Source organism: Alosa pseudoharengus, unplaced genomic scaffold, assembly GCF_046254945.1.
Source record: "Alosa pseudoharengus isolate Yale_2024_CS ecotype anadromous, Long Island Sound unplaced genomic scaffold, YU_APseudo_1.1 YU_APseudo_1.1_scf_22, whole genome shotgun sequence".
NCBI lineage: Eukaryota > Metazoa > Chordata > Actinopteri > Clupeiformes > Clupeidae > Alosa > Alosa pseudoharengus.
The window spans coordinates 2,551,974-2,561,973 of NW_027468680.1; the positions used below are offsets into that span (position 1 = coordinate 2,551,974).

General features: G+C 45.3%; 1 protein-coding gene and 1 long non-coding RNA gene across 2 annotated transcripts in view; one reads left to right on the forward strand and one right to left on the reverse strand.

Annotated features, from left to right (window-relative positions):
- cadm3 (cell adhesion molecule 3) overlaps window positions 1–10,000 on the reverse strand; it is a 67,108-nt gene that overhangs the window by 876 nt on the left and 56,232 nt on the right. The window contains exon 8 of the mRNA XM_076299840.1: window positions 1–63. This exon is cut by the window's left edge and continues 63 nt beyond it. Within this exon, the coding sequence (XP_076155955.1) occupies window positions 1–63 (63 nt within the window). The remainder of the gene's footprint in view (window positions 64–10,000) is intronic.
- LOC143139238 (uncharacterized) lies at window positions 4,366–5,477 on the forward strand. The gene is made up of 3 exons (XR_012990357.1): window positions 4,366–4,591; window positions 5,064–5,116; window positions 5,404–5,477. It is a non-coding gene; the product is annotated as an uncharacterized LOC143139238 (long non-coding RNA).

Here is a 10,000-nt window from a genome sequence, read left to right on the forward strand (position 1 = left end):
CGGCCACTACTCCACCGATCACTGCATGGTCAACTCCGGAAGAGGTGGACATGGCCGTGGGGTCTAACAGAGGGAGGGAGAGAGGGAGGGAGGCAAGAGGAGAGGAGAGAGAGAGGGAGAGAGAGAGCAGCAGGAAGGATATTTGGTTAGTTTAAGCTGGTAAACCTAAATATACAAATTCATCTCAAACTAAAGCCACAGTGTCTCAGTAAAACCATATACAGTACACACACACACACCCACACACACACACACACACACACACAAACACACACACACACACACCACACACATACACACACATAAACACACACACATATAGCACACACACACACATACCATACACACACACACACAAACACACACACAGACACACACACACACACACACACACACACGCACACACAGACACACACACACACACACACACACACAGGCCAGTCATTCTGTGCAGTTGTTCCTCCCCTCCCCCACCCTAATTGACATTCGAAAACATAGGAGGAGAAAAGTGAAGAGGATACAGTGACATGGAGAGAGAGAGAGAGAGAAGAGAGAGAGAGAAGAGAGAGAGGGGAGAGAGAGAGGGAGAGAGAGGAGAGAGAGAGAGGGAGAGAGAAGAGAGAGAAAAGGTAGAGAGAAAGGGAGAGAGAGGAGAGAGAGAGAGGGAGAGAGAAGAGAGAGAAAAGGTAGAGAGAAAGGGAGAGAGAGGAGAGAGAGAGAGGGAGAGAGAGAGGGAGAGAGAGGAGAGAGAGAGAGGGGGGTGAAATGGTGGCATGAATGGCAGGAGGAGGACCCCACCGCGACAGAGGACAAGCAAGAAGAGAAAGATAGATACAGAAAGAAAAAAGAGAAAGACAAGCACTCGAAGCCCAGAGAGAGGGGGATTCAGAGAGGAAAAGAATGGGAAAGAAAGAAAAATGAAAGGAACAATGAAAGAAAAGAAAAGAACAGATAGCAAAGGAATGAATGATGGATAGCTAGAGCAAAGGTAAGAATGAACAACATCAATCAAGATAGAGGGAGCAAGAGGTGGAGAGAGAGAGAGAAAGAGGTAAAGAGAGAGAGAGGAAGAGAGAGAGGAACGAAAGAGGTGAAGAGAGGAGAGGAAGAGAGGAGAGGAAGAGGTGGAGAGAGAGAGAGAGAGGAGAGAAAGAGGTGGAGAGAGAGAGAGAGGTGAAGAGAGAGAGAGAGAGAGAGTAGAGGAAGAGGTGGAGAGAGAGAGAGAGAGAAGAGGAAGAGGTGGAGAGAGAGAGAGAGGTGAAGAGAGAGAGAAACAGGTGAAGAGAGAGAGAGAGAGAGGAAGAGGTGGAGATAGGAGAGGAAGAGTTGGAGAGAGAGAGGAAGAGGGGAAGAGAGAGAGAGAGAGAGAGAGAGAGAGAGAGAGAAAGAGGTGGAGAGAGATTGCCAGTGGGAGAGATTAGGACACACACACACACGCACACACACACACATGGACACAAGCAGGCATGTAGGGACGCGCACACACACACACACACACGGACACACACATGGACACAAGCAGGCATGTAGGGACGCGCACACACACACACACACGGACACACACATGGACACATGCAGGCATGTATGGACGCACACACACACACACACACATGGACACAAGCAGGCATGTAGGGACACACACACACACACACACACACACACTGACACAAGCAGGTATGTAGGGACGCACACACACATGCACATGCATGTTCACACTCACATACACACACACACACACACACTCCTGTCCCTTTCTTTAACACTCAGCTTTGAATACACACACACACACACACATTATTATGCACACACGCCTGCCACTACACACACACACACACTGTTCCTTTCTTTAACACTCAGCTTTGAACACACACATACACTAACATGCACACACGCCTGCCACTACACACACACATACTAACATGCACACACACCTGCCACTACACACACACACACACACACACAATGCCACTGTACTGCTTTAGCCCACATGGCTCTTGGTGTGAGTCTGGAGGAAGAGGTGATCCTACAACAGATCCTTGTACTCTCTCCCACTCCCTCCCTCCCTCTCTCTCTCTCTCACTCCCTCCCTCTCTCTCACTCCCTCCCTCTCTCTCTATATATATATATCCCTCTCTCTCTATTTCTCTCTATCCCTCTCTCTCCCTCTCATTCCTCCTCCAGACTGGTGGTATCTGAGTCTCTCTGGTAAGTGCCACTGAGCCTCTGTTAAACACCTGAACCTGTAATCCCACAAAGAGACCCATTCCAGGGAGCAGGACTTCAATTTGGCACAGTGCACATGCTCTCCACACAGAAAAGGCAGCTTATCTCCATGGCTGTGTGTGTGTGTGTGTGTGTGTGTGTGTGTGTGTGTGTGTGTGTGAGCGAGTGTGTGTCTGTGTGTGTGTGAGCGAGTGTGTGTCTCTGTGTGTGTGTGTGTGTGTGTGTGTGTGTGTGTGCGTGCACGCGCAAGTGTGTGTGCGTGTGTGGGTGCGTGTGTGGGTGCGAGTGTGAGTGTGTGTCTGTGTGTGTGTGTGTGTGTGTGTGTGTCTGTGTATGTGTGTGTGTGTGTGTGTGTGTGTGTGTGTGTGTGTGTGTGTGTGTGTGCGCTCTCTCCACAGAAAAGGCAGCTCATCTTCATCCTGACACGGACCCCAATCCACTCAGTACTCTGCCTGGGCACTTCACCTCCACTCAGACTAGACCGCTAGACCACTAGACCACTAGACCACTAGACCGCTAGACCACTTCCCTCTGCAGCCTGCAGAGGGGACTACTGTCCTGCAGAGGGGACTACTGTCCTGCAGAGGGGACTACTGTCCTGCAGAGTGGACTACTGTCCTGCAGAGTGTGCAGAGGGGACTACTGTCCTGCAGAGTGGACTACTGTCCTCCAGAGGGGACTACTGTCCTGCAGAGTGGACTACTGTCCTCCAGAGTGGACTACTGTCCTGCAGAGGGGACTACTGTCCTGCAGAGTGGACTACTGTCCTGCAGAGGGGACTACTGTCCTGCAGCCTCCACAGTGGACTACTGTCCTGCACTGTCCTCCTGTATCCCTTTAGTCTGGGAGAGGGTGACTACTCTCCCTCTAGGAGACTAGGACAGTATGCCACCCCTTCCCACCTCTCACACTAAGAGAGTGGAGAGGGAGAGAGAGAGAGAGTGGAGAAAGAGAAAGAGGGAGAGAGAGAGTGGAGAGAGAGTGGAGAGAGAGATATAGATGGAGAGACATGGAGATGAACAAGGAGATAGAGAGATATATTAATCTATTTGTATCGATGCATCGATTATGCAGAAATAGGGGTGTAAATATTAATCTATTTGTATCGATGCATCGATTATGCAGAAATAGGGGTGTAAATATTAATCTATTCGTATCAATGCATCGATTATGCAGAAATAGGGGTGTAAATATTAATCTATTCGTATCAATGCATCGATTATGCAGCCGACAATTCAATGCATCGATGCGTCCGCAAGAGTAACGATTAATGTGTTTATTTTGCCACCTGTTTGTTCGTATTTTCAGCATCAGCTCCGACCTTTCTTTTTATGTCTATGGCTCCGATGTAAGCGCACTACATACCTACTCCTAAGCGATGGTACCGTTAGAGCGATCTGGCAATGAAAGTGAAATTTTACACACTCCAGTCGGCGTCAAGTCATGGGTGTGGAAGTATTTTGGCTTCAGAAAAACAGATGAAGCAGTGGTAAGAGATGTTGCCGTTTGCAAAGAGAAAGACTGTCAGTGTGAGAGAAGATACTGCGGCTACGTCAAATCTATCCGCACACCTGAAAAGGCGCTATGGTATTGAAGGCGAGAGCACAGGCTTCCAAGCCTGCCACATCACTGACAACGTTTTTCACTCAAAAGTTGTCGAGCACTTTGCAAGGCCAATGCAAAGACATGAGGCTGTATTGTGTCGCAGAGAACAAAGGCTTTAGATACCTGCTCCTACATTCCGAACTTTTGTTGATTTATTTGAAACTTCATAGATATCATGTAAAAATATCGAGTATTGAATCGTATCGTGGGGAATTCTGAAGTATCGAAAATAATCGAATCATTGGCTTAAAGCTACATTGTGTACTTTTTTGAGTTAATTCTTAGCAAAACCCATTTGTTCTTTCAAAAATATGTGCTCATTCATGTGTAATTATTTCCACTTACTAATCAAAGTATTCTCGTAAGTGTAGAATCTGCTATTCCAAATACATATGCGCGAGTCGCGCAAATGGCTGAATCCATGTTGCGCCTCCATCTTTGAAATACATTCGCCAACGAGGGACATTCCTGGAAATTCAGCTCCGCCTTTCGCGCTTGTAGGCAACACTCATTGCATGATCGATCAGTCTACTCGCGACTGCCGGCAGATTTGAAAGTCTGTTGAAAATGGAGGATTACAACTATTCTCGAGGACATGAAAAGGAGTCGCCAAGGAAGCGAAAAAGAGAATTAAAACGCCAACGCGACCGGAAAAACAACAGACCAAAGTCAATATTGGAGTGGCTTTTCTAAGATGGAAAGAGCTCATGAGGAGCAAGGATTTTAAAAGGGACGCCGAAATTGCCTGCTTTCTCCTCGACAGGTAATTTGGCCTATTCGTGTAAACATACAGTCTATGGTGTAAATTCGAAGTTTTATAGTTGCTTGGCTTAGTATAGCATGGTTGTCCATAACGCTAGAATGACGTATGTTACAATCCTTTTCGATGAAAAAGGATTGTAACATAAATCTGCTATGACGGATCACAGGCAAAGGGCACTAAATTGTAGTTATTTTTCATTGCTTTTGCTTTGTAGCCTAAATATATCCTAATCTGATAATGCTAGTGTAGCCAATTCCAAGGGTGACGTTCACATCCTGAGGCCTGTCCTGTAGTCTTATTAATTGTAGACGTAGCCTACTAAATTGTCTGAACGTTTTTCACTGCATGAAAACAATTGTTGATTCTATGTGATTGTTGTTTGATAATAACTGAAAGTATATTTTTAATATCTTGGTGTTTACCATTTTATGTACTGTTATATGTTGTGAAACGCTCTGCTTATTCATTTCAGATGAGCATCTTGGCGCAATTGCAGAAGCCCCTGAATGAGAACCTTGAACAGAGGTAACCCATCAATGCTCATAATGTCTATACCCGATGACATTCTCTATTGTATATTTTCATGATATAAGCATTTATATATATTTTTTACAAAGCCTACATGACATGAGCATCGTGGAGGAGGATGTGGACGAAATTCAATGGTCTTGTTATGTGATGCACGTGCATGCCTTCATTGTAACCTTGCCTGTAACTCAGTCTAGGCAAAATAGCACTATACAGATTAGTAACAATATGTTGAACTATATAAAATGGCGTGTATGTCTAACGACACTGCATGTCTTCCACAGGATCAGCTTTCCAGGAGACTGCAAATTTAGAATGATGGCCCATGTTGCTTCAAAGGCACCATACAAAAAGGAAGGGTTCATGTGTAAATACCATAATTTGTTAATTTCTGTAAATAAATATATTGCAAATAACATTGTTGACCATGTTACTGTCATTTGGTGTTTCAAAATGGTAAATTACCACAACTCCTTTTTTAATTATAAGTTTGTGGATGTAATGTATGAGGTACAGCATGAACAGTCTCTTATCAATTCTAAAAGTTTTTATTTTCATGAAAGCAAAATATAGCGATGTACCGGTGTAAAATAAATTAAATACAGTTTTAAAAGGAACAGGCAGTACAAGAACACTAATACAAAACTATTTACAATAACACAACATTACAACATTATAGGAAGGTGAAATAAATTCCAGAGATGTCCCTGAGGGTCAGGGAATGTATCCCTTATCCTACACACACAGCTTGGGATCACTCTTCTATTACCCTGTCCTAGAGACCCATGCTGCCAGAAAATGAAATGTCTGTAGGTAGCATATCTGAACTCTATTGTCATCACCTGGCTCTCTTACATGGCCTAATGCTGTGATGTCTGTGATGTACTGCCTGTGAATCTGGAGAAAACCTTCATCTAGGCAGTGCTGTGTGTAGTGAGGCAGAAGGCTCACACAGGTGGCAGGGTTTTGTCCACAGCATTTTCTCTTCTGATCGATTGGCATGTCTCTGCAGTGTGTACAACTACACCAAGGCATCCCTGGCACAGGTGGGGGGACGACATGTCTGCACTGATGCATCAAACACCAGACCTGGCTGCCTCACTATAGCAACTGTGTGGTGAGGTTCCTGTGCTCTTGCAGGCTCATTCCATCCACAAGTCTGAAGAAATAAGACACAAGAAATAAGATCAGATAGGCTTGTTTAGGTAGCAAAGTTAGATTGTTAGCAGAGTAGTAGTAATAGTAGCCTACTCTGTGTCATTTTTCAAGTGTTCACACAAAATGATGAATACTATGTATGTGTATGGACAATGAAAAGGTGAAAATGTTGTGTAACATTTTCTATAGACCATAACGTAATTATGTGTCGTGATTTCACTGGGAGACAACTCGCATCATGCAGTTGACTGGCAACAGCTAGAAATTGCTACAAACAATTGAGATACAAACAGGCAGGGAAGCTACACCAAGCGCGTGACTGAAGCGTTCCGTTCACAACGCGTAAAATCAATTTTAGATGAATGGTCTATTTTTTTTCTGCAGCAGACGCAACGCAAACGAACGTGCCTGGTGCAGCTTCCGAGCTAATTTCGGTGTCATTGACATTGATACTGTTCAGAGAAATATATTAAAAACACAAACCTCCGTTGCTTCTCTCCTTTGTCTTTGAAGTTCTTCCAGTCTCTCCTCGTCATCTTTTGGAGTCTTACTTTTTCTTTGCCTAGGAGGTCTCATCGATCCTCTGCCACCGGCTCTTGGCTTTTCTTTACCTTTCCCTCTTCCTTTACCTTTCCCTTGCACCTCCGTTGCATCGACTGATCTCTGACTCTGCTCACTGAGAAAAATAGTAGGCTACGCTGTAAACATTGCCTTTACACTATTAATCTCGCACATACAGAATAACGATAGCACTGAATCTACTGTACTATAACATTAGCATGCATTCGTTTGGGAACCTGATAGCTGATGCTAGCAATGAAATAGTAGCCTACCAAAATAATGAAAACGTAAAACTAGGCTATTCACTTTACATAGAGGTCATACCCAACATGTTTACTGGCTATATAACTAAATGCAATGTGTAATTGTTTTCTAAAGTAACCTTATAACTGGAAGGAACACCGGACGAAGTCGTAGTACTGGAAGCAATGTTAACTTTGGCATGAAACGGCCACCGTAGGAGTTAAAATGCGCTCGGAATGGGAGGGGCTAGAAAGTAATATTCAGTTGGTTGTCATATAAAATTTCACCGCTAGATGGGAGAAGTTCTTACACAAGGTAGCTTTAAGAAATCGATATCAAATCGTCATGAAGACTCCGATTTACACCCCTAGACAGAAATGGAGAGATGAAGAGAGAGAGGGTGTGAGAGAGAGATGGAGAGACAGAGAGAGGGAGAGAGAGATGGAGAGACAGAGAGAGGGAGAGAGAGATGGAGAGACAGAGAGACAGCGGCAGCAGAGGAGCAGAAAATAGCTCCTGAACATCGCCTGGTGTCAGCACCACAGTGCTACTGGACACCATGTGTCAGCACCGTGTGTCACACACACACACACACACACACACACACACACACACACCATGTTTCAGCACCATGGACAGCACCATGGACAACACCATGTTTTAGCACACACACACACACACACACACACACACACACACACACACCATGTTTCAGCACCATGTGTCAGCACCATGTTTCAGCACACACACACACACACACACACACACACACACACACACACACACACACACACACACACACACACACACCATGTTTCAGCACACACACACACACACACACACACACACACACACACACACACACACACACACACACACACACACACACACACACACACACACACACACACACACACACACATACACCATGTTTCAGCACCATGTTTCAGCACCATGGACAACACCGTTTTATTCTCCAGTCTAATTATGGGGTTGTAACTGGGCTTGTGAAATAACATCTGAGCATTTCTTGGAACTGTCCTAAGTTGCATACCTTCTGTATTAACACCACAGAACCAGGTACACTGCTCTCTTCATCCATTCTATCACCCTTTTTATCCTTGGTTGGCCAGCTAAAGCAAATCACTAGCATCAAGCTAGTGAACTGAACTGTAGGCAACACGACTCAACATACACCCCACCTACCAAGTTAAGGGTGCTGTTACCAGTGCAGATACAAACCAGGCCAGAGATTACCATGCCAAAAGCTACCGTGCTTTGCCAATCGGAGCCAAACTGAGTTGCGTAGTCAGTGGAAATGAGGCTAGCTACCATGTTTCAGCATCATGGACAGCTCCCACGCGCAGGACCCTAGCCTGAGATAGCCAGGCAGCACGTTTCAGCACCACGCGCAGGACCCTAGCCTGAGATAGCCAGGCAGCACCTGTTTCAGCACCATGTGCAGGACCCTAGCCTGAGATAGTCAGGCAGCACCTGTTTCAGCACCACGGTGGTACCATCTTTCATGTGAGCCGCACCATTTATTGGAAACCTAGAAACCATATTGTCCGTTGAATTCTTTAAGGTGAAATACGTTAACTTGTTTTCCATGTGGAGGTTAACAGATTTGTAGCACCAGCCACATTTAACCTCTAAAATCTCTAAAAACAATCACAAATAGGGCAGTTCATCACAGTTCATGAATTGTGGTTGGGATCTAGGCCTACTGCAACTGGACTGATAAAAGATCATGTAGTTGCAAACATCTCCCCTGGCTACAAGCAAAAGCTATAACCAATGTTATTTGGTTAACAATCACTGTCAGTTCCATGCAGTTTGACCTTCCAATGGGTATGAGGAAGAGAGGTCATGCCAAGGTTTTGTTAATTTTTCTTCTACATATGCATTGGAAGTCAGTTAATTCATTTTTATATAGTTCATATTTCTGAGTTTTTAGACCAGTAATGAAATGCAGCTTTACATGTAACCAGTAATGCAAATGGAGGTTTCAGCACCGCGGATAGCTCACATTTCAGCACCCCGGATAGCTCCTGGGGGCTACCCCATTTCAGCACCGTGGATAGCTCCTGGGGGCTACCCCATTTCAGCACCGTGGATAGCTCCTGTTGGCTACCCCATTTCAGCACCGTGGATAGCTCCTGGGGGCTACCCCATTTCAGCACCGTGGATAGCTCCTGTTGGCTACCCCATTTCAGCACCGTGGATAGCTCCTGGGGGCTACCCCATTTCAGCACCACGGAGAGCTCCTGGGGGCTACCCCATTTCAGCACCGCAAAGGCAGGAGAGGACTACAGACCCAGAGGCCCAGCCTAGAACAGGATCAGAACAAACTTAACAGAACCTTCAGAACCACTAGAGTGCTTAGATAGAGAACGTTCACTGATACAGCACTCACTTATGAGGTCTGTCTGCCACAGTACTCCTCTGAACATTAGTGAGTAGGAACCTGCAAAAGTTCCGCTTTGAGACAAGACTGCATGCTGACTTTGAGAGAGACAGGAGGATAGATCCTCCATCTCTATTTCACCACAGGACTAGATCACCCATCTCTCCTCAGGACTAGATCACTTGTCCCTACTCTAAACGACTACATCGGGACTAGATTACCTGTCTCTCCTCCGATAGGCTGACACCAGACATAATTTCACTGCATTTCTTACTTCCAGTAACTATATGCATGTGACAATAAACTTCCTTGTATCCTTGTATCCTCAGGACTAGAACTCTTGTCTCTACTCCACCACAGGACTAGATCACCCATCTACACCACAGGACTAGATCACCCATCTACACCACAGGACTAGATCACTTGTCTCTACTCCACCACAGGACTAGATCACCCATCTACACCACAGGACTAGATCACCCATCTCTACACCACAGGACTAGATCACCCAT